The sequence below is a fragment of the Ranitomeya variabilis genome, chromosome 1 (genome assembly GCF_051348905.1).
Source record: "Ranitomeya variabilis isolate aRanVar5 chromosome 1, aRanVar5.hap1, whole genome shotgun sequence".
Lineage (NCBI taxonomy): Eukaryota > Metazoa > Chordata > Amphibia > Anura > Dendrobatidae > Ranitomeya > Ranitomeya variabilis.
The window spans coordinates 141,913,447-141,939,636 of NC_135232.1; the positions used below are offsets into that span (position 1 = coordinate 141,913,447).

At 43.5% G+C, this 26,190-nt stretch overlaps 1 protein-coding gene across 3 annotated transcripts in view; it reads left to right on the forward strand.

The window, feature by feature from the left end:
• The first annotated feature begins 7,274 nt into the window (after nucleotides 1-7,274).
• Nucleotides 7,275-26,190, forward strand: part of RFESD (Rieske Fe-S domain containing) — a 29,823-nt gene continuing 10,907 nt past the window's right edge. The window contains exons 1-5 of one of the 3 annotated variants that reach the window (XM_077280774.1): nucleotides 7,275-7,452; nucleotides 8,856-9,045; nucleotides 9,131-9,165; nucleotides 19,694-19,744; nucleotides 20,856-20,879. In XM_077280774.1, the coding sequence (XP_077136889.1) occupies nucleotides 8,868-9,045; nucleotides 9,131-9,165; nucleotides 19,694-19,744; nucleotides 20,856-20,873 (282 nt within the window). In that variant the 5' untranslated portion in view covers nucleotides 7,275-7,452; nucleotides 8,856-8,867 and the 3' untranslated portion in view covers nucleotides 20,874-20,879. Of the gene's footprint in view, nucleotides 7,453-8,855; nucleotides 9,046-9,130; nucleotides 9,166-19,693; nucleotides 19,745-20,855; nucleotides 20,880-26,190 lie in introns of those variants that run through there. The other 2 variants (XM_077280772.1, XM_077280773.1) reach the window with 2 other exon arrangements.

Below are 26,190 nucleotides of genomic sequence, written 5' to 3' on the forward strand. Positions count from 1 at the left end.
AAAGATACTACTAAATTACTAATTGAGACGTTAGTTTAGAAGCAAAAGAATGCCCTACTGTAATTCACCCAAAGGCATGTCTTGACCTGGAAAGGAACCACCACATAATGGAGCCGTAAACATTTATCACAGCACATTTTCAAGGATCAGTAATAATATATGGAGGCTATCAATAGTGTAGCTACCGGGCAAGGGGCAGAGGGTGCGGTTGCCCTGGGCCCCACGCTCAGGGGGCCCACTTGGAGCTATGCTACCCTTAACTGTATCAAGCTACCGATACTGCTAAGCATTGTGGGAGATACGGGAGATATGATTTCCCTACACTACTGCTCTCCCTGTTCTATAGGCAGCATGTCACTTTAAACCCGCGGTCTACAGAACGGCAGAGGAGCTGATACATGCGCAGAACATCAAAGTCCTGGTAACGTCTATCATCAGGGTTATACATATTAACCTAAAGCCATAGCCATAATGATGCTGGTATACAGATTTAATAAGGAAAAAGATAGAATGCAGAGGGGCCATGGCAAAGCCGAAGACCCTACCCACAATCCCGCTCATGATAGAAGACCCCTCAGGGATACTTGCCCCTGAGGAAGACACATTTATGATACGTGTGGAGTCCATTTCCCTTGTCTAGCTAGCCTTTCGTACACAGGGGTCTACTAATATCATGGACTGCTAAGTATTTTTTGCTATGCAGATTTTTTTTGCTTGCAGCTCTATTTGAATTATCAATCTATAGAGATTCCTATATATAATTTTTATGAATCATCTTTTTTCACTTTATCACACCATTTATGTGTATTGTGCTGGGAACACATTTTCTGCATTTAGCATTTTCTGCCGTTGGGTGCACTCTACTTAATCTTGTATGGTTTTACGGATAGTATTAATTCTATACATAATAGGGTGGCTTCTTGAATGGTAATTTAATACTTTACCTCTGTATTTTAATATATTTTTGGTTAACAGGGGATTAATACAACACCATTATGGGTTGTTTGGTTTGGTCTTATAGCCATGGGCTTTTAAAAAAATTTTAATCTTCTTTTTGGCTTGTTATATGTTAAATAAAAATCAGTTCATTAGGTGATCCCATTTATATTTGGTGGTGGCCGCTACTCTTTATTTTTTCCCCTTGTCATACCCAACAGTTGGCCCCAATAAAATAAAAAAACTTATATTCACCTCCCGCGCCTATGTCGTTCCTGCGATGATGGCACTTGCTATCCCCGGGGCTCTCCTGCTGTTGTTGCGACAAGTGAGCCCGGCGCCCAATCACCTTCTGTAGAATTGAAGATGAAGAGGAAGTCAGAGATCAGCTGCAGCCTGAACCTCCTCTTCATGCTCAATTCAACAGTGGCACCAGAGCTGATTGGGCGCCGGGTTAACATGTCAAACAACTGCACGGGAGGCCTAGGACAGGGAGTGCCGACACCACTGAAACGCCGCTGGAACAGGAGGTGAGTATAAGCTTTTGTATTTTATCGGGGTCAAACATTTAGATCAAGAGGAGGTTGTCCTAAATAGTGGAGAACCCCTTTTAGCTTAACAGTCATTTCACCTGACGAACCTTTGCTTGTTCATCAGGTGGTCTGTAGCCTGTTTGCAGAGCACAATAATTTGGAAATGAGTTTCCAAGAACATACGGTACATTGTGATTATCGTGCTGTGTAAATGCAGCCTAATCATCCCAAGGGCAAGTGCAGATGATCATATATTCTCTCATCTGAAAGAATCGAGCCGATTATGCTGATCAAAGTCTGAATAGAACTTGATCAGAGTGTGATTATAGTGTGATCTGAGTCTTTCCAGTGAGGAGAAAATGTCTCCATCTCCTCCAGTCTGAAAGGCGGTGAAAATCAGACTGCACTCAGATGTCATCTGAGTGCTGTCCAATGGTTTCCACATACTCATCGACTTGCAAGTTCAAGTGCAATCTGAAAATCAAACTCGATCATGTAGCAATTTTTTTCTTGGACCAATATCTGACATGTGCATGGGCCCATAGGCTAGCATTGCTTCGAGTTCGATCCAATGTTTTGTCGGATCACACTTGGACCGAAAATACGGCCATGTGCTTGAGCCTTTATACAAAGCTGTAGAAGGGACAGTTGTGATGGATATATGTCTTATTCATACTCTGTCTTTGCACAAATAATGGATACTAAGGATGATCAAATCTTTTGAAATTCAAATTCACCAAGTTTGTCGAATTTTTCACATAAATGTGATTTGCAGCAAATTGATTTACCATAAATTGCAATACTGCATAGCATCCAATTGCCCTGAAAAATGTGTATAACAATCCCCTTTAAGCTCTTTAACGCAGAACACTGCCTTAGTAATGTGAAAGTGACCTCACCATAGAAACGGATGATAACTAGTAGTAATCAACAGTCCATTTAATAACATAGTGCACTGACAGACTTTGCATGTTTTGTAAATGAAAACAAAGGCCAAAAATCCTATAAGGCTGTGTGCACATGATGCGGAATTTGTGCGGATCCGCAGCGGATTTTTCCGTGCAGAAACGCTGCAGTTCCGCACAGTGATTTACAGTACAATGTAAATCAATTGGAAAAAAAAAGCTGTGCTAATGGTACGGAAAAATATGCATGAAAACCGCTGCGGAACAAAAGAAGTAGCATGCTACTTCTTTTGTGCGGAACTGCAGCGTTTCTGACCCCTTCCAAAATAGAAATCCGCAGGGGTAAAAACCGCAGAAAATCAGCACAAAATCCGCATCAATTCCGCACAAAATCCGCGGCAAATCTGCACCTGCGGTTTCTGCCAGGAGATGCGGATTTTGTGCGGAAAATTCTGCACCCCAATCTGCAACGTGTGCACATAGCCTTAGTCCACACACCGCTCTTCTTCAGCATCTGTGCCTTCTCTTTGGGGACTTCGGCCATCTCTGACAGCCAGATACCCACTTCTTCACTCCTATACAGTGACATTTTAGAGCATCAATGCAGAGTAGGAGTGGGACCACCCAGACTGTTAAAGTCTATGGACAGTCCGGTAGCGGTTAAAGACACTTGCATGAAGATATTTAAACTTTTGAATTCTGATACTGCGAAATAACATAGAACCAATGTCATAGAATATCATAGAACCAATGTGCGCAGTACTTAGAGGGGTATTCCCATCTCCAAAATCCTATCTCAAAATGTAGTAGGTGTAAAAATAATAATATTATCAAATAGCTCCAATTAGAAATATAGTATACTTCTTCTGATTTGCTATGTTGCTTACCCCATGTGCAGGACATTGCAGTAGTTTAGGTATCCATGGTTGTGACCACTAACAGCTATCTGACTGTCACTATATGAGTGGTCGTAACCATGGTTGCCTAAGCTTATGCAATGCCTTGCAAATGGGGTAAACATAGAGAATTGGAAGAACTATACTATGCTTCTAATTGTCAAAATGAAGCGAACCAAATTATAAAAATAACCATATTTATTGAAAGCACATTTTGTATATAAAAAAGACAGACAAAAAACATAATCCAAGATATTCAACAGAAGGGACTCCTGACAGTGTGCCCAATTCAATACTAAAGATGGTAAATATATAGCTCCGACCAAAATATCATATGCTGTAATACTCCCTAAGCCATGATATGTGCATATGAGACATTCTCAGGGATAAATTTAGTACCCAGACTTGATGAACAGGGACCTAGAGCTTGAAAGGGAAGGGTAAAACCGCAGGCACAGAGCACAATACAACGCTATACCCCAATTGGTAAATGACACTTGACACGTACAAGGAATTGTTCCTGTCCACACAAAGGGCCCGGATCACCATGGACCAATGTGCTGAAAACCAACAGTGTCAGTAAAATAGCATAAATTCAAGGTTCCATTACCTGTCACGTTTCGCCCTGGCTTCTTCCGGGGGCGTGTGACGGGGACGCCCCCGGAAGAAGCCAGGGCGAAACGTGCGTTGGGGTGAGGAGGGTCTCCGTGGCAGTCCTGGGTATTCCCTCAGACATCGGCACTTTATTACAGCGCTGTTGACAGGTAATGGAACCTTGAATTTATGCCATTTTACTGACACTGTTGGTTTTCAGCACATTGGTCCATGGTGATCCGGGCCCTTTGTGTGGACAGGAACAATTCCTTGTACGTGTCAAGTGTTATTTACCAATTTGGGTATAGCGCTGTATTGTGCTCTGTGCCTGCGGTTTTACCCTTCCCTTTCAAGCTCTAGGTCCCTGTTCATCAAGTCTGGGTACTAAATTTATCCCTGAGAATGTCTCATATGCACATATCATGGCTTAGGGAGTATTACAGCATATGATATTTTGGTCGGAGCTATATATTTACCATCTTTAGTATTGAATTGGGCACACTGTCCGGAGTCCCTTCTGTTGAATATCTTGGATTATGTTTTTTGTCTGTCTTTTTTATATACAAAATGTGCTTTCAATAAATATGGTTATTTTTATAATTTGGTTCGCTTCATTTTGACTACTTTATTGTAGGTCTTTTCTGTGAGTATGTATTGTTGGAGTGCCTTGTGGTTAATTATTGGGAATTTTTTTGATACACTATGCTTCTAATTGGAAGCATTTGCTAATATTATTACATCTACTACATATTGCGATAGAATCTTGAATATGGGAATACCCATTTAATTAAGTGATTAATAATACACTGATATAAAGCTGCAGAGCATGTAATAAATCTATATATATATAATTGTCTAAGGTCCATTTCCATCTGTTTGTCTGTAACGGAAATCCCGCGTCGCTGATTGGTCGCCCGGCCGGCTGCGACCAATCAGCGACAGGCTTTCCTATTAATGCTGCCTATGCAGCATCAATAGTAAAAAGATATAATGTTAAAAATAATTAAAAAGAATAAAAAATCATGCTATTCTCACCTTCCGGCGGCCCCCGAAGCCTTCCCCATCCTTGCGATGCTCTCGGCAGCTCCGTTCCCAGTAATGCTTTGCAAAATGACCCCAGATGACGTAGGATCACGTCATCACGGGTTATTGCTGCAAAGCATCACTGGGAACGGACCTGGCTAGAGCATCGCTAACTCCTGGGCTGGATCGGGGGCCGCCGGAATGTGAGTATATAACTATTTTTTATTTTAATTATTTTTTTGATAGGGATAGGGTGCCCACACTGCTATATACTACGTGGGCTGTTCTATATACTACGTGAGCTGTGTTATATACTCCGTGGCTGTGCTATATACTATGTGGCTGCTATATACTACGTGGCTGTGCTATACACTATGTGGGCTGTGCCTGTGCTATGTACTACATGGCTGTGCTATATACTATGTGGACTGTGCTATATACTACATGGGCTGTGCTATATACTACGTGAACTGTGCTATATACTACGTGGACTGTGTGATATACTATATGGACTGTACTATATACTATGTGGATTGTGCTATATACTATGTGGGCTGTGTTATATACTACGCGCACTGTGCTATATACTAAGCGGGCTGTGTTATATACTCTGTGGCTGTGCTATATACTACGTGGCTGCTATATACTACGTGGCTGTGCTATACACTACGTGGGCTGTGTCTGTGATATATACTACGTGGCTGTGCTATATACTATGTGGCTGTGCTATATACTACATGCACTGTGCTATATACTACGTGGCTGTGCTATACACTACGTGGGCTGTGCCTGTGCTATGTACTATGTGGCTGTGCTATATACTATGTGGACTGTGCTATATACTATGTGGGCATGGGCTGTGCTATATACTATGTGGACTGTGCTATATACTATGTGGGGTGTGTTATATACTACATGGACTGTACTATATACTACGTGGACTGTACTATATACTACGTGGATTGTGCTATATACTACGTGGACTGTGCTATACACTATGTGGACTGTGCTATATACTATGTGGGCTGTGTTATATACTACGTGGCTGCTATATACTACGTGGCTGTGCTATACACTACGTGGGCTGTGCCTGCGGTATGTACTACATGGCTGTGCTATATACTACGTGGCTGTGCTATATACTATGTGACTGTGCTATATACTATGTGGACTGTGCTATATACTACATGGATTGTGCTATATACTACGTGTACTGTGCTATATACTACGTGGCTGTGTTATATACTACGTGGACTGTACTATATACTACGTCGACTGTACTATAAATTACATGGATTGTGCTATATACTATGTGGACTGTACTATATACTACGTGGGCTGTGTTATATGCTATGTGGGCTGTGTTAGATACTACGTGGCTGTGCTATATGCTACGTGACTGTGCTATATGCTACATGGGCTGTGTTATATCCTATGTGGCTGTGCTATATACTACATGGGCTGTTGTATGCTATGTGGCTGTGCTATATGCTATGAGGCTGTGCTATATACTTCGTGGGCTGTGCTATATACTACGTGGCTGTGATATATGATACGTGGCTGTGCTATATGCTACTTGGCTGTGCTATATACTATGTGGCTGTGTTATATACTACGTGGCTGTGCTATATACTACGTGGGCTGTTATATGCTATGTGGCTGTGCTATATGCTATGTGATTGTGTTATATGCTACGTGGCTGTGTTATATACTACATGGCTGTGCTATATGCTATGTGGGCTGTGTTATATGCTACATGGCTGTGCTACATACTATGTGGCTGTGTTATATACTACGTGGCTATGCTATATACTACGTGGGCTGTTATATGCTCTGTGGCTGTGCTATATGCTATATGGCTGTGTTATATACCACGTGGGCTGTGTTATATGCTCCGTGGCTGTGCTATATGCCACATTGGCTGTGCTATATGCTATGTGGGCTGTTATATGCTACGTTTACATTTACTGAACAGTTCTGTCATACATATTCTAGAATACCCGATGCGTTAGAATCGGGCCACCATTTAGTAAATATATAATTTGGTAACATAATAAATAAAAAAAATATAAAAACAATAATAAAACAACAAAATGACTTTCATGTAATAAATAGACTGTACTGTATATGGATATATACTGCACTGGTTGATTCGGCACACGTGGAAAAATACGTTCTTTTATGCAACATTCATTCAATTCAATTCATGCTAGATTTAATTGTGTTCTGCGCTATACATTATGTTATTTCAGAAGTTTCATGTTATGCTATGCCTCTTACATTTTTTTTTAATTTCTCCCATGAATGCCTTATTGAGTTCATTTATTTTAGAGTTGCTAAAAGTAATCCATATTGTATCCTTATTTTAGATACAACTTGTAATTTTGTAACATTTTATAACTGTCCAATAAGCAAAAAAAAAAAAAACCCTCTGAAAGCAGGTTTCAATGCTTTGCCCTTGTTATCAGAAGGGCGGAACCTTTACCAGCAAGACTGAATGACGTGAGTCACTTACTTTTGTCACTACCATTCACACAGGAGTACGGGACATTGATCAGGATTTTGGTGAGTGGTGTAAATGTTACATTGAAAATCATATTTATGGAAATATATAGGGGGTGCATCAGCTGTATAATAAGGCATACGTGGAGGGTGACGTAGTGCTAGCATGCAGGTTTAATTTAACTTACTAATTAAAAAGCATAAGTAGAAATTTAGAGATTGGAAGCAAATCTTCATGTGTTCTTCTACCTGTGCTTGTTGTTTGTTATTGAGTTTTATCTTAATTTTGTATTAATCCATAATCATATAAAGAAGAAATCATATAGGTAAGAATAGAATAAAGTACATTTTCTGTCAATATAAAGTTTAGTAAAGCCAAGAAATGGGGAAATTAAGTATTGCAGATATGGCTAGAGTATGCCAGGCACGTTGTAGGTGCTCATCATTCATTTACAAAGTAACTATGCCTCCTCAATTCACACCATTTGGATAATTTTGCAGTGAATTGCAAAAGCTTATGTAAGGACATTTTAATGGTCAAAAAGTTCAACAGTCATTTACAGATGTTGATCCACCAGACTGACCACTGTGCCCAAGAGCCAGTTACTAAAATAGTCCAAGTGCCGCCTATATCTGTTAGTTTAGTTGCAATTTTTCCCATTCCTGGCTGTGGCTAAAAAGCCTGCATTAAATGGCCCTGTGATAAACTGGACTTAAGTCATATCCAATTTGGTTTTGGCACCCATTGAGCAAGACGAAAGTGTCAGTATACAGTTCCAGAGCTTGGCAAAGCTGCCCTCAAACAACCAGCAGTTACTTCAGATGAACTGATGGCCCGGATTGACACTGCACTGCTGCTTATTTTGTGTTCTTAGCTTTCAGGCTCTGATAAGAATATTATCTCATGCAGCAGATTTATTCTAGAAATTTCGATGACTGATTCATCTGAAAGTCTGAAATACATGCACCTGATAAAAAAAATAAAGAAATTTCTTTTGTGAACATACTATTAATGAAATGTTTAAAAAGTGCTTTTCACCTGTCTGTCGCTGCCCTTTTCTATTTAACCCATTACATTTTTGTCATAGATTGCTAAGGCCTCTATGAAGAAGGCTCAGGCGTTCTGCTTGCTCCATTCCCCACTCATTTGCAAATATTGAGATCTCGCTTGTTAACGTGAGATCTTTTAACTAAAACATTGATAAAAAAAACAGTTTTCGATCAGTGACAGCTATAATGTTGGGTAAGCGGTGGCTTTAGTGGCTCTTTTGGCCATTTTTACAAATTAATTTTATTTATCAAAATCACCTTATCTGCAACTGCTCACTGTCAGTTTTCCATTAAAAGCGCAACCCCAAAGAGGTGATGAAAGGTACTCATTAAATTAGGAACAGTCTTTGATAAGTATTCCAGCTGTTACTTAAAAACAGGTGTAATTTACTGATTTTTTTTTTGCCATTCACTAGTGAATAAAGAACATGGGCCAAAAGCAAACTATTGACGCAGAGCCAGTAGAATTGGATGAATCTGCGGTCCTTGTGGGGAAGGTGGAAGACTTTAAAGCATCCAGGCGGATCAGAACCACAGTGAAAGATAGAGAAATAGTGATATTTCATCATCTGGGGTATTTCCACGCCCTGGACCTTCGCTGCTATCGTAAGTGAATCCTAGAAACTACAGCAACATTCAGACTGATAAAGTAAAGCCCGGCTAACCTCGCATGAATGTGTCTCTGTTATAGATGCTGGTGGACCTCTTCATCTGGGAGAAATTGAGGTTAGTTCATTTACAAACATAACTATAGATTGCTAAGGTGCAAAAAAGAATATAGTAGTCACTAAGGCTGAAAAATGAAACGTCCATCACGTTTCCTAGATCAAGTCTTATATTTCATTTATTGCTTAACTATAACTCTCACTGTCATGAGATTATCATGCAGTGCTCTTATAAATGTTGGCATAGTATCTGCCAATGCTACATCATAGGGAATTTTACACTTTAAGGCCGGCGTCACACTCAGCGTATGAAAATACGGTCCGTTTTTTACAGCCGTAATACGCAGAAATGTTCCCAAAATAGTGATCCGTATGTCATCCGTAGGCAGGGTGTGGCAGCGTATTTTGCGCATGGCATCCTCCGTATGTAATCCGTATGGCATCCGTACTGTGATATTTTCTCGCAGGCATTGCAAAACCGACATCTAATGGATTTATGTGCTCAAATGTTCGTTAAAACATATATACAGTATCTCTCTCTCTCTCTCTATATATATATATATATATGTCATTGAGACACACATATATATCTATAATATAACGCTGGGAGCGTCACTCTGTCCGAAGCCTTTATAGACTGCGCAAGCGCAAGCGCCAGCGCAGTCTGGACCCCACAGAGTGACGCTCCCAGGAGATTGCGGTATGCGTAAGCGCTGAACGCACACCGCGATCTCCAACAGAGAAGCAGGGACGAGCCAGGAGGGTGAGTATGCAATACTTACCTGTCCCGTTCCACCGACGCGATTCTGGGCCGTGAATGTCCCCCTGCTCCCGGAATCGGCGCCTGCGCAGTCCGCGCTTTCCGGCGCCATTTTCTTGAAGACACGCTGTGTGTCTTCAAGAAAATGGCGCCGGAAAGCGCGGACGCCTGTGACGTTCAGTTCAGAGGGCGCGATGACGCGCTTAATGCGCGCCGCCCTCTGACTGAACAGTCACAGCCAGAGGACCCGGAAGACAGAGCGGTGGAATGGGGGACAGGTAAATATAGCAAGTGCCGGGGGCCTGAGCTAGCGGCGACTCCGGCACCTGACCCCCACAGCGTGCCGGTGTCCCCGCCTGCTCAGGCCCCCAGCACAGCCGCCCGCAGTCACCACCGCCACGCACAGCCGCCCGCAGTCACCACAGCCACGCACAGCCACCCCCAGTCACCACAGCCACGCACAGCCACCCGCACTCACCACCGCCGCGCACAGCCGCCCGCACTCACCACCGCCACGCACAGCCGCCCGCACTCACCACCGCCACGCACAGCCGCCCGCACTCACCACCGCCACGCACAGCCGCCCGCACTCACCACCGCCACGCACAGCCGCCCGCACTCACCACCGCCACGCACAGCCGCCCGCACTCACCACCGCCACGCACAGCCGCCCGCAGTCACCACCGCCGCGCACAGCCGCCCGCACTCACCACCGCCACGCACAGCCGCCCGCACTCACCACCGCCACGCACAGCCGCCCGCACTCACCACCGCCGCGCACAGCCGCCCGCACTCACCACCGCCACGCACAGCCGCCCACACTCACCACCGCCACGCACAGCCGCCTGCACTGAGCACAGCCGCCCGAACTGAGCACAGCCGCCCGCACTGAGCACAGCCGCCCGCACTCACCACCGCCACGCACAGCCGCCTGCACTGAGCACAGCCGCCCGCACTGAGCACAGCCGCCCGCACTGAGCACAGCCGCCCGCACTCACCACCGCCACGCACAGCCGCCCGCACTCACCACCGCCGCGCACAGCCGCCCGCAGTCACCACCGCCGCGCACAGCCGCCCGCACTCACCACCGCCGCGCACAGCCGCCCGCACTCACCACCGCCGCGCACAGCCGCCCGCACTCACCACCGCCGCGCACAGCCGCCCGCACTCACCATCGCCGCGCACAGCCGCCCGCACTCACCACCGCCACGCACAGCCGCCCGCACTGAGCACAGCCGCCCGCACTGAGCACAGCCGCCTGCACTGAGCACAGCCGCCCGCACTGAGCACAGCCGCCCGCACTCACCACCGCCACGCACAGCCGCCCGCACTCACCACCGCCACGCACAGCCGCCCGCACTCACCACCGCCACGCACAGCCGCCGGCACGCACCACCGCCACGCACAGCCGCCCGCACTCACCACCGCCACGCACAGCCACCCGCACTCACCACAGCCGCCCGCACTCACCACAGCCGCCCGCACTCACCACAGCCGCACTCGGGCAGTAGAGCCGGAGAGAGAAAGATGGGAGCAACATATGGCAGAATGGAAATAGGAACAGGCAGAATGGGTGCAGCACATTACAACAGAATGGGGGCACAGGATGGGAGCAGCACATGACAGAATGGGGGCACAGGATGCGAGCAGCACATGACAGAATGATTGCGCACGATGGGAGCAGCACATGACAGGATGGGGGTGCAGGATGGGAGCACATGACAGGATGGGGCGCAGGATGGGAGCAGCACATGACAGGATGGGGGCACACACATGACAGGATGGGGGTGTAGGATGGAGCAGCATATGACAGGATGGGGGCGCAGGATGGGAGCACATGACAGGATGGGGATGCAGGATGGAGCAGCACATGCCAGGATGGGGATGCAGGATGGAGCAGCACATGACAGGATGGGGATGCAGGATGGAGCAGCACATGACAGGATGGGGATGCAGGATGGAGCAGCACATGACAGGATGGGGATGCAGGATGGAGCAGCACATGACAGGATGGGGATGCAGGATGGAGCAGCACATGACAGGATGGGGGCGCAGGATGGAGCAGCACATGACAGGATGGGAGAGCAAGATGAGAGCAGCACATACCAGGATGGAGGCCATATACCAATATAAATGCTCGCCACCCGGGCGTAGAACGGGTTCAATAGCTAGTATATATATATTTATATTTAATTCAGCGCTAGATAGCATAAAAGCCGCTAATTCAATTGCCGGCTTTTGCTATCTCCTTCCAAACCCCACAGGATATGAGACACGGTTTACATACAGTAAACCATCTAATATCCCTTTTTTTTTTGCATATTCCACACTACTAATGTTAGTAGTGTGTATGTGCAAAATTTGGGTGCTCTAGCTATTAAATTAAAGGGTTAAATCGCGGAAAAAATTGGCGTGGGCTCCCGTGCAATTTTCTCCGCCAGAGTGGTAAAGCCAGTGACTGAGGGCAGATATTAATAGCCTAGAGAGGGTCCATGGTTATTGCCCCCCCCCCTGGCTAAAAACATCTGCCCCCAGCCACCCCAGAAAAGGCACATCTGGAAGATGCGCCTATTCTGGCACTTGGCCACTCTCTTCCCACTCCCATGTAGCGGTGGGATATGGGGTAATGAAGGGTTAATGTCACCTTGCTATTGTAAGGTGACATTAAGCCAGATTAATAATGGAGAGGCATCAATTATGACACCTATCCATAATTAATCCAATAGTATGAAATGGTTAATAAAACACATACACATTATTACAAAGTACCTTAATGAAATAAAGACACAGGGTGTTTTAATATTTTATTAGACTCTTAATCCACCTGAAGACCCTCGTTCTGTAAAAAAGGAAAAATAAAAAAACAACAATATCCCATACCTTCCGTTGTTCAGGTCATGTCCCACGATGTCCCAGCAGAGGGCGCATCACCGCGACTCAAGGTAACTACAGGACATTCCCCTGCACTCCATTCATTCCCTGGGGTTTTACAGCCATGAGCACTGCATTAGCAGAGCTCCTGGGTGTAAAATGATTTAACCCCTTCAGATGGATTTACATCGTGGGACGTGACCTGAACACCGGAAGGTAAGGGATATTGTTGTTTTTCTTATTTTTCCTTTTTTACAGAACAAGGGTCTTCAGGTGGATTAAGAGTCTAATAAAATATTAAAACACCCTGTGTCTTTATTTCATTAAAGTACTTTGTAATAATGTGTGTGTGTTTTATTAACCATTTCGTACTATTGGATTAATAATGGATAGGTGTCATAATTGACGCCTCTCCATTATTAATCTGGCTTAATGTCACCTTACAATAGCAAGGTGACATTAACCCTTCATTACCCCATATCCTACCGCTACACGGGAGTGGGAAGAGAGTGGCCAAGTGCCAGAATAGGCGCATCTTCCAGATGTGCCTTTTCTGGGGTGGCTGGGGGCAGATGTTTTTAGCCAGGGGGGGCCAATAACCATGGACCCTCTCTAGGCTATTAATATCTGCCCTCAGTCACTGGCTTTACCACTCTGGCGGAGAAAATTGCACGGGAGCCCACGCCAATTTTTCCCGCGATTTAACCCTTTAATTTAATAGCTAGAGCGCCCAAATTTTGCACATACACACTACTAACATTAGTAGTGTGGAATATGCAAAAAAAAAAGGGATATGAGATGGTTTACTGTATGTAAACCATGTCTCATAACATGTCGGGTTTGGGAAGGAGATAGCAAAAGCCGGCAATTGAATTACCGGCTTTTATGATATCTAGCACTGTATGAAATATATATATATATATACAGTGCCTACAAGTAGTATTCAACCCCCTGCAGATTTAGCAGGTTTACACATTTGGAATTAACTTGGCATTGTGACATTTGGACTGTAGATCAGCCTGGAAGTGTGAAATGCACTGCAGCAAAAAAGAATGTTATTTCTTTGTTTATTTTTTTTTTTTAATTGGGAAAAGTTTTTTCAGAGGGTCATTTATTATTCAACCCCTCAACCCACCAGAATTCTGTTTGGTTCCCCTAAAGTATTAAGAAGTAGTTCAGGCACAAAGAACAATGAGCTTCACATGTTTGGATTAATTATCACTTTTTCCAGCCTTTTCTGACTATGTAAAGGCCCCGTCTCACATAGCGAGATCGCTAGCGAGATCGCTGCTGAGTCACAAGTTTTGTGACGCAACAGCGACCTCCATAGCGATCTCGCTATGTGTGACACGTACCAGCGATCAGGCCCCTGCTGCGAGATCGCTGGTCGTGTCGGAATGGCCTGGACCTTTTTTTGGTCGTTGAGGCCCCGCTGACATTGCTGAATCGGTGTGTGTGACACCGATCCAGCGATGTCTTCACTGGTAACCAGGGTAAACATCGGGTTACTAAGCGCAGGGCCGCGCTTAGTAACCCGATGTTTACCCTGGTTACCAGCGTAAATGTAAAAAAAAACAAACAGTACATACTCGCCTTTCGGTGTCCAGGTCCCTTGCCGTCTGCTTCCTGCTCTCACTGACTCCCGGCCGTACAGTGAGAAGTGAGAGCACAGCAGTGACGTCACCGCTGCGCTCTGCTCTCACTGTACGGCGGCTCAGTCAGTCAGAGCAGGAAGCAGACGGCAAGGGACCTGGACACCGAAAGGCGAGTATGTAGTGTTTGTTTTTTTTGGTAACCAGGGTAAACATCGGGTTACTAAGCGCGGCTCTGCGCTTAGTAACCCGATGTTTACCCTGGTTACCCGGGTGCTGCAGGGGGACTTCGGCATCGTTGAAGACAGTTTCAACGATGCCGAACTCGTTCCCCTGATCGTTGGTCGCTGGGGAGAGCGGTCTGTGTGACAGCTCCCCAGCGACCACACAGCGACTTACCAACGATCACGGCCAGGTCATATCGCTGGTCGTGATCGTTGGTAAATCGCTAAGTGAGACGGGGCCTTAAGACCCTCCCCAAACTTGTGAACAGCACTCAAACATGGTCAACATGGGAAAGACAAAGGAGCATTCCAAGGCCATCAGAGACAAGATCGTGGAGGGTCACAAGGCTGGCAAGGGGTACAAAACCCTTTCCAAGGAGTTGGGCCTACCTGTCTCCACTGTTGGGAGCATCATCCGGAAGTGGAAGGCTTATGGAACTACTGAGCCTTCCACGGCCTGGACAGCCTTTGAAAGTTTCCTCCCGTGCCGAGGCCAGGCTTGTCCGAAGAGTCAAGGCTAACCCAAGGACAACAAGGAAGGAGCTCCGGGAAGATCTCATGGCAGTGGGGACATTGGTTTCAGTCAATACCATAAGTAACGTACTCCACCGCAATGGTCTCCGTTCCAGACGAGCCCGTAAGGTACCTTTACTTTCAAAGCGTCATGTCAAGGCTCGTCTACAGTTTGCTCATGATCACTTGGAGGACTCTGAGACTGACTGGTTCAAGGTTCTCTGGTCTGATGAGACCAAGATCGAGATCTTTGGTGCCAACCACACACGTGACGTTTGGAGACTGGATGGCACTGCATACGACCCCAAGAATACCATCCCTACAGTCAAGCATGGTGGTGGCAGCATCATGCTGTGGGGCTGTTTCTCAGCCAAGGGGCCTGGCCATCTGGTCTGCATCCATGGGAAGATGGATAGCACAGCCTACCTGGAGATTTTGGCCAAGAACCTCCGCTCCTCCATCAAGGATCTTAAGATGGGTCGTCATTTCATCTTCCAACAAGACAACGACCCAAAGCACACAGCCAAGAAAACCAAGGCCTGGTTCAAGAGGCAAAAAATCAAGGTGTTGCAGTGGCCTAGTCAGTCTCCTGACCTTAACCCAATTGAAAACTTGTGGAAGGAGCTCGATTAAAGTCCACATGAGACACCCAAAGAACCTAGATAACTTGGAGAAGATCTGCATGGAGGAGTGGGCCAAGATAACTCCAGAGACCTGTGCCGGCCTGATTAGTTCTTAGAAAAGACGATTATTAGCTGTAATTGCAAACAAAGGTTATTCCACAAAATATTAAACCTAGGGGTTGAATAATAATTGACCCACACTTTTATGTTTAAAATTTATAAAAATTTAACTGAGCAACAAAACTTTTTGGTTTGTAAGATTTATGCATCTGTTAATAAATCCTGCTCTTGTTTGAAGTTTGAAGGCTCTAACTTATTTGCATCTTATTAAACCTGCTAAATCTGCAGGGGGTTGAATACTACTTGTAGGCACTGTATATATATATATATATATATATATATATATATATATATATATATGTGTGTCTCACTGACATATGTATATATATATGTATATATATCTATTCTATGTGTAGACATTTATTCTACCTATTCTATTCTATTCTGTCAGTGTGATTTTACTGTACACCGCACTGAATTGCCGGTTTTTCTCTATAACTCCGGTGCGTATTTCTCGCAAGACACACGCATGGTCCGTGTGTAATCCGTATTTTTCTCACCCCCATAGACTTTTATAGGCAATTTTTTTTGCGCAATACAGTGACAAACGCAGCATGCTGCGATTTTCTACGGCCGTACAAGACCGTATAATATGGATCAGTAAAATATGGCAGATAGGAGCTGGGACATAGAGAATCATTGTACCATATGCAATCTGTATTTTCTGCACCTCTCATACGTCCGTAAAACTCGCTAGTGTGACGCCGGCCTAACTGTAAAGAACACTTTCCTAAATTGATATCTGAATCTCTTTTTCTTTAATGAATGTCTCAGGCTAATTTTACAGTTCCGAGAATTAAAGGAAATCTTTCACCAAATTTTCCAACATAAATTAAAGCCACCACTTTAATCTGGTCCATGACCATAGCCCATAAATCTGTACATAAGTGCCCCAACTGCCCCCTGCATATAATAAAAAATACTCTTTATTAGGCCGGCGTCACACTAGCAGTATTTGGTCAGTATTTTACATCAATATTTGTAAGCCAAAACCAGGAGTGGGTGATAAATGCAGAAGTGGTGCATATGTTTCTATTATACTTTTCCTCTATTTGTTCCACTCCTGGTTTTGGCTTACAAATACTGATGTAAAATACTGACCAAATACTGCTAGTGTGACGGCAGCGTAAGTCTCCTGCGCCATATGCTAATCAGCACAGTCTGATCTGATAGGCATCAATGGTCTGGGATCTATACCTTCTCTTATCAGCAGAATCACCGTCCACCTGCCTTGCTGTGGATGATGCACCCTATGTCATCCTCATGTCCCTGCGAATCTTGTGCTTGCATAGTTGTAGCGCAGGCCTGCGTAGGTTATCTTTGCTTTGCCTTACTAAGGGCACCGACTTCACTTCTGGTCAACCCCTCCCAACATGTGATACACAGTTACATCATATGTCGGGTCAATTTCAATGCACTTGGAATTTTTTTCCCCACTTTCTAGTGCATCACATGATAAAATTAATGATGTCATTCAGAAGTACAACTTGCCCCACAAAAAAGATATGGTTCTTAGAAGAAGGGGAGAAAAAAAAACAAAAACAGAAATTGGCCGTGGCATGAAGGAGTTAATAGGAGGTGACATTTTCCCTTTAACCCCTTCACGACCTTGGACATATCCATACGTTTAGGTCGAAAGGCACTTACTGAACTTGGACTTTATAGATACATACAGGCGATTTTGCACATACAGGGGCTGTGCGTGCTTGATCACCGCCGGGTATTCAGCAATTCTGACAGCTGACACCCAGCACTTTAACCCCCTATATATGACAATCGATTTCTGAGCCCTGCTGTGTGCTCAAACATTAGCTTACCCAGATATTGGGTATCTGCATACTCAGAAGAAATTGTACAACAAATTGTAGTTTCTCTTGTTACCCTTGCGAAAATAAAAAATTTGGGGCTAAAAACATTTTTGTGCAAAAAATGTGATTTTTTTTTTCTTTTCATGGCTCAACGTTATAAACTTCTGTGAAGCACATTCAAGGTGCTCACCACACATTAAGATAAGTTCCCTGAGGGGTCTAGTTTCCAAAATGGGGTCACTTGTGGGCGGTTTCTACTGTTTAGGCACACCAGGGGCTCTTGAAACGCAGCAAGGCATCCACCAATTATATTATTTCAACAAATATTACAATCAAAAAGTCAAATGGCGCACCTTCCCTTCCAAACACTGCTGTGCATCTGAACAGTGGTTTTCCTCCACATATGGGATATCAGCATGCTCAGGAGAAATTGCCCAAAACATTTTGGCATCCATTTTTTCCTGTTACCCTTGCGAAAATAAAAAAAATGGATCTAAAGTAAAATTTTTGTGAATAAACATTAAATGTTCATTTTTTCCTTCCGCATTCCATTAATTCCTGTGAAGCATCCAAAGAGTTAATAAACTTCTTGAATGTCGTTTTGAGCCCATTGGGTGGTGCAGATGTTCGAATGGTGTCATTTTGGGGCATTTTCTGTCATATAGACCCCTCAAAGTCACTTCAAATGTGATGTGGTTCCTATAAAAGGTTTTGCAAATTTTGTTGGAAAATTGAGAAATCGACGGTCAACTTTTAACCTAAAACAGCCCTACCCCTGACCCTAATCCCAACCCTAACCACAACCCTAACACCACCCTAACCCCAACACCCCAACCGTAACCCCCAACACAACCGTATCCCCAACACAACCGTAACCCCAACACAACCCTAACCCCAACACAACCCTAACCCCAACACAACCTTGACCCTTAACCCCAACACCACAACCGTAACCCCAATACCACAACCTTAACCCCAACTGTAACCTCAACACAACCCTAACCTTAGCCTCAACCTTATTCCTAGGCCCCACCCTAACCCTAGCCCAACCCTAAACATAGCTCTAACCACAACCCTAGCCCTAGCCCCAACCCTAACCCTAGCCTCAACACAAACCCTAGCTCTAACCCTGACCCCAACCTCAACCCTAACTTCAAAGAATGGAAAAACACTTTTTTAATTGTATTATTTCTACCTAACTGAGGGGGTGATAAAGGGGAATTTGATTTACTTTTTTTATTTTAATCACTGTGATAGGATCTATCAAAATGAACCAATAGGAAAAATCTCCTATTGTTGCTGGGTGTCAACCGGCAGATCTCGGCGGGCGCACTACGCATGCGCCCACCATTTTCTTCCAAGAAGGAGACCCAGAGGGCCGGGGGACAGAACCAGAGAGTCCAGGGACACAGGAAGTACTGAGGGGGGGGCTCGGGGGACGCCATTTCTCTTTCCTCTGGTATGCTAGATCATATCAGAGGAGAGAGAAATGAATGGGAAATCTGACTTTTTTTGCCATCGCTGTTGTTTGGTAAATAACGGTGATCACAAGACTGGGGATGGTAAAAACCGACCCGACATAGTATTGCCATGTGAGGGGAGGCCTGGGCATCCATTACATGGCAGCACCACTCAGGTAATGACTATTGCTTTTTACCCTATCTTATGTCTGACTAACAGGATTAGTTTAGCGGCTATTGCCACATTTACCCATTAACAAGTCAGCATATGGTGGATATTACCTTTGTTGTTATTATTTTTACCTGGTCTGCCTCCAGGGTGGTAATTTGGACATTGAGATTAATTTGTAAGGAAGGGAGTTACCACACTACTGTGTATTTTTGTTTTTTAATCCAACAGTATCCTTCCTAAAACTCTCCTTATATATCCATAACATATTTTTCTGCCTCTTATTTTTGCCCAACGTCCCCTACGGTATTACTGCTTTATATTATGTGCTTTTCTACATTGTGTGTTTTTATCATTTACCTTTAATAAAATTTAATATTTTAATGTTATCAGTGAATCTCTTCTTTTTCCCATATTTATGTCCATATGGGTTTTGTTGTTATTTCTAGAAAATGTGTCACATCAAGAAGCTTTTCTGCTGTGGACACTTTGCGCTTTCGGTAATGTTTTGTGTCCCAATATGTAACTTGAATATTTCTTAGATCTATACATTCATTGCAGTAGTGTATGTTCCCAGTATTAGCGAGAAGTCCTAAAGTGGAATATCACACTGGAAATATATGTTCTGTGTAGACACGTTATGGTTTTTCACAGTATTGTCTTATCTCTTTATACAGAGGGGAACATTTGCTTCTGGGTGTTATCTCTACTAGCAGACATAGACTGACTGTCCCTGCCAAGTATGCATGTATCATCTGAATCTTAGACATGAGATTTTCTGCTTAGTAAATGTGTGTGAAATTTGCTTCATTGCTGACTACAGTTGTTTAAAAGCTGACACATTAGATCTTAGTGCTCTAACTTCATAATGTTAATAATACCAGCAAATATAAGAAACTTTGTAACATAGCAGAGAAATCAGTTTCTTTCCCCACTTATGAGACATTTCTCCCTCCCAGTATTTACACTGAAAAATAAGCTCAAATCCGTCTTGCTCAAGACAGGACAGACTGGCCGCATAATAATATTTCAGGTTCAATTTCTTGTTATACTCTATGGAGAAGGGAGGAGGATGATCAAGGAGCAGAGCGAGAGATATTGTACAGTTTCTAAATAGCCTGTTTCAGTGCTGGATTCACAGCAATTCTGCTTAGTATTGTTGTATAATTTCCTCGATGCCTCTGCTGCTTCTGTCTGTGGGCCACAAAGTGGAAGAATAGCAGGAATCCCCTTTCTGTTTGTTTAGCATATGGGGGACATGATTTTAGCCAGTATACACACAGGCGCTCAATTGAAAATCATAGACACTGCAGAGGAGAAAACTTTTTACAATTGAAGGTGATAAGTCATATAGTGACCAGAAATCGTGTTATTTCTCATGTAGACATATGACCGCTTATTCTGTAAAGTTACTTGAAAGTACGGTACCTCCTTTAAGTTCTTGTGCTTGTTCATTCATCTACTGTTGCTAGCGAAGCTTTGGGCCAGGGTGGGTGACTGTCAAGTAAAGGCTATATCACTACTCCAGTTCCGAGAACCTCTATAAAAATGTAATTGTTTATGCACATTTAATTTTTAAAAGCTACTAATAATCTTAATTATGTCTCCTAGGAGAAAAACAATGCCTGAGAACAGCGGCAAATACTATAGAAAATAAAGTGAGCAAAAGAGCTAAAAGCCCCAGCCTAACTTATTCCTAATAGGCTTGCTAAAATTACATTTTTTTATTGATATTAGAGATAAGCAGTACAGGCAAAAATCAAATTCACTTATTTACATAGAAGTTCCCCGGAAATTCAATTTGCAGATAAATTTTTCTCCATAAATTTAGGCCCCGATTCATCAAAACTAGCGATGTTCATGTCGGTCTTGATGAAGGGGTGTGTTGAAGTCAGAAGCTCCTGAATCATTAAGAGGCACAAGCCTCTTAATGATTCAGGAGCGCCTGACAAGTTAAGTGTGCCTAACCACAAATCCTACTCCAGTTAGTGACTAGAGTAAGATTACAGACGTAAGGAATTCCGCAGCTCGTCATGAATTAGACGATCCTTGCCACCATTCAGTAAAACTAAAGTGAAACTGGCAAAAATGTGGATACGTTTTGCGCAAAGTAATCCGCCTATCTCTAGTCACGACATCATAATATCACTATGTGCGCCGTGACTTTACATGTGCATGCACAGTACCATCCTTTACAATTCAGAGCTCGTTCAGAAGATGCAACAAAGACCAGACGGGAGATGGTGAGGAGTGAAGGGGCAGGAGAGATGAGCAGTAAGGTGAGCATAAGTATTTACTGACTATTGATGACCCCTTATGGTTCAGAAAATAAGCTCATAGTGGCCACGATTTTGCTGAATCTGCACGGAAGTGAATTACACAAAAATCAGCATTTTTGCGAATGTGGATTTTTTTAAATATTCAAATATATTTCAATTCATTAAAATATATTTGCTCATCTCTTACTGAATTGCATTAAAAGGAGGAAAAAACAGCTCTCAAAAGGTGAAATTGTCTCAAAAAAAGAAATTTGAATTAAAAACAGTGTCACACTCTATGAATGATTTCAGCCCTATTCTATTAGTATTTTATAACATGTTTATATTTCACAGGTTATTACACAACTCCATAGGGATTTGATGTCTGGTTCATCAATTTCAATATTTGGGCTAAATAAAAGGTTTAGATGTTAAAAACAATTAAAGATTTTAAACTGTGCCCCCAACATGTTTGACTGGTCACAGCCCCAATACCCCTGATGATGCTGCACTGTGTGGTGAAACATGTTGTGGGGTCCTGGTAGGAACCTTTCATTATTTTTTTAAATGCTTTAAGCAATTATAGGAACTGATGATCCAGACTTTTAGATGATCAAATTCTAATGGACTTGTATACTAGTGTATGAAATCTAAACACATTATAAAATACTAATAGAATAGGGCTGGAATCATACGTAGAGCAAGATACTGTGGTTAATGAACCACTCCAGCATTTTTTCTTTTTATTTAGTCACTGGAGTTGTATCACTAAGGTAAGTTACCTGTCCCTAGTAATATACCTACAAGTCGCTGTCTTCTTCTGTTAAAGACTAGTCATGAGCGAGTATACTCATTACCTCGGGTTTTCCTGAGCACGCTCGGGTGGTCTCCGAGTATTTGTAAGGCCGCCGTCACACATGCGAGTTTTACGGACGTAAGAGCGCAGAAACTACGTGCGTAAAACTCGCATAACATACGGCACAATGCTTCTCAATGGGTCTCGTCCTATCAGCCGTATATTACGGATCCGTAATATACGGCGTTCTACGGCCGTACAAAATCGCAGCATGCTGCGTTTGTCAGCGTATTGCGCAAAAAAATCGCCAATGAAAGTCTATGGGGGCGAGAAAAATACAGATTCTACACGGACCAGCAGTGTGACTTGCGAGAAATACGCAGCGGTGTTAGTGAAAAGTCGGTAATTCAATTGCCGGCTTTTCATTTCTCCTGCCTAAACCCGACAGGATATGAGACATGGTTTACATACAGTAAACCATCTCATATCCCCTTTTTTTTGCATATTCCACACTACTAATGTTAGTAGTGTGTATGTGCAAAATTTCAGCGCTGTAGCTGCTAAAATAAAGGGTTAAATGGCGGAAAAAATTGGCGTGGGCTCCCGCGCAATTTTCTCCGCCAGAGTGGTAAAGCCAGTGACTGACGGCAGATATTAATAGCCAGGAGAGGGTCCATGGTTATTGGCCCCCCCGTGGCTAAAAACATCTGCCCCCAGCCACCCCAGAAAAGGCACATCTGGAAGATGCGCCTATTCTGGCACTTGGTCACTCTCTTCCCATTCCCGTGTAGCGGTGGGATATGGGGTAATGATGGGTTAATGCCACCTTGCTATTGTAAGGTGACATTAAGCCAGATTAATAATGGCGAGGTGTCAATTATGACACCTATCCATTATTAATCCAATTGTTTGAAAGGGTTAAAAAACACACACACACATGATTTAAAAGTATTTTAATGAAATAAACACAGTGGTTGTTTTAATATTTTATTGCTCTCTCAATCCATTTGCAGACCCTCACTTGGCAAAACAATAAACACACAATATACATACCTTCTGCTGACCCGTCACGTCCCACGAGGTAATCCATCTGAAGGGGTTAAAATAGTTAAAATGGACCCTCTCCTGGCTATTAATATCTGCCGTCAGTCACTGGCTTTACCGCTCTGGCGGAGAAAATTGCGCGGGAGCCCAAGCCAATTTTTTCCGCGATTTAACCCTTAAATTTAATAGCTACAGCGCCAAAATTTTGCACATATACACTACTAACATTAGTAGTGTGGAATATGCAAAAAACAGGGGGATATGAGATGGTTTACTGTATGTAAACCATGTCTCATATCCTGTCGGGTTTGGGAAGGAGAAATGAAAAGCCGGCAATTGAATTACCGGCTTTTCACAGATATCGCGCTGTAGTAAATATAAATACAGACTATATATATATATGTGTCTCAATGACATATATATACACTCACCGGCCACTTTATTAGGTACACCATGCTAGTAACGGGTTGGACCCCCTTTTGCCTTCAGAACTGCCTCAATTCTTCGTGGCATAGATTCAACAAGGTGCTGGAAGCATTCCTCAGAGATTTTGGTCCATATTGACATGATGGCATCACACAGTTGCCGCAGATTTGTCGGCTGCACATCCCAAAGATGCTCCATACAAGGCAGGATGGATCCATGCTTTCATGTTGTTTACGCCAAATTCTGACCCTACCATCCGAATGTCGCAGCAGAAATCGAGACTCATCAGACCAAGCAACGTTTTTCCAATCTTCTACTGTCCAATTTCGATGAGCTTGTACAAATTGTAGCCTCAGTTTCCTGTTCTTAGCTGAAAGGAGTGGTACCCGGTGTGGTCTTCTGCTGCTGTAGCCCATTTGCCTCAAAGTTCGACGCACTGTGCGTTCAGAGATGCTCTTAGGCCTACCTTGGTTGTAACGGGTGGCGATTTGAGTCACTGTTGCCTTTCTATCAGCTCGAACCAGTTTGCCCATTCTCCTCTGACCCCTGGCATCAACAAGGCATTTCCGCCCACAGAACTGCCGCTCACTGGATTTTTTTTCTTTTTCGGACCATTCTCTGTAAACCCTAGAGATGGTTGTGTGTGAAAATCCCAGTAGATCAGCAGTTTCTGAAATACTCAGACCAGCCCTTCTGGCACCAACAACCATGCCACGTTCAAAGGCACTCAAATCACCTTTTTTCCCCATACTGATGCTCGGTTTGAACTGCAGGAGATTGTCTTGACCATGTCTACATGCCTAAATGCACTGAGTTGCCGCCATGTGATTGGCTGATTAGAAATTAAGTGTTAACAAGAAGTTGGACAGGTGTACCTAATAAAGTGGCCAGTGAGTGTATATATATATATATATATATATATATATATATATATATATATATATATATATATATATACTGTATATATGTTTTCCTGAACATTTGAGCACATAAATCCATTAGATGTCGGTTTTGCAAGCCTGCGAAAAAATATCGCAGTACGGATGCCATACGGATTACATACGGAGGATGCCATGCGCAAAATACGCTGACACACCCTGCCTACGGATCACTATTTTGGGAACATTTCTCCGTATTACGGCCGTGTTACGGCCGTAAAATACGGACCGTATTGTCTTACGCCGAGTGTGACGCCGGCCTTACTGTTTGGAGATTTAGTTTTCCTTGCCTCAGCTGCATGATTTACAGCTGCTAGCCAGCCTGAGTGCATGTGGGGGTTGCCTGGTTGTTAGAAAATCCCCACATGTAATCAAGCTAGTAGCCGCAAATCATGCAGCTGCGGCAAGGAAAACTAAATATCCGAGCAGTCATAAATACTCGGAGACCACCCGAGCAATGAGTATACTCGCTGACCACTATTAAAGACGCCGCTTTGGTAGTCTTCTGTAGTTTGTGACCTCCAATGTTTGTTGGTCAAGTCAGAGGGCAGTATTCAATATTACTCTATAAGAGCCAGAACAAGGACAGTAGAAGGTTCTCATAGACTTACATTGAGAGCTTGTGACCGGTAAGTATATTACTAAGGGCAGGGATCTTACATTAGTGCCACTACTCCAGCGCTGCAATAAAAAAAAACACTGGAGTGGTACTTTAAGTAACATTTCTTTTTTGACCCAATTACTCTGTTTGAGGTGTTTTTTCTCCTTTGAATGAATATCGAGAACATTAACAAGCCTGTTGGGAATACATTAGTGCACTAATGGTGCTTTTAGCCCATTTGGTAACTTTTTTCTTTCTTTTGTATGCTACTATAACATTTACTGCTCTTCGACATTACTATCATTCCATTGTAAATTACACTAAATTGAACCCAGATGTGTAAAGTCAATATATGGTATTACACAGGACTATACCTAGAAATCATGGGGTACTATACCAGAAGTTCTAATTGGGCGCTCCCTTAAAAAACATTTTTATATTGGGTGGGGTCACAGAAAAAACATCTCACGACTATTCAACTGTTACAAAGTAATTTTTCTCATATTGAAGCCCCTAGATTGTCCTTTCATTGCCCCCATAAAGTATGATGTCAACAATAGTATCCCCACCAAAACACAATATGATACCCCCACAGTGAATTCTTCCACACTACCCTCCACACACACGGTATGATTACCCTATTCTACTCCCCTCCTCTGCAAAGTATGGTGACCGAAACACAATATGATGCCCCAACTGTGAATACAACACAGCCCTCCATGTAGTATAATGTGCCTCCATACACTACACTGTATAATGGCCCTCACATAGCCCTCCAAATAGTATAATAGCCACCAAATAGCCATCAAAATAGTATAATGGCCCTAACATAGCCCTAAAAACGGTATAATGGCCCCACATAGCTCTCCAAATAGTATAATTG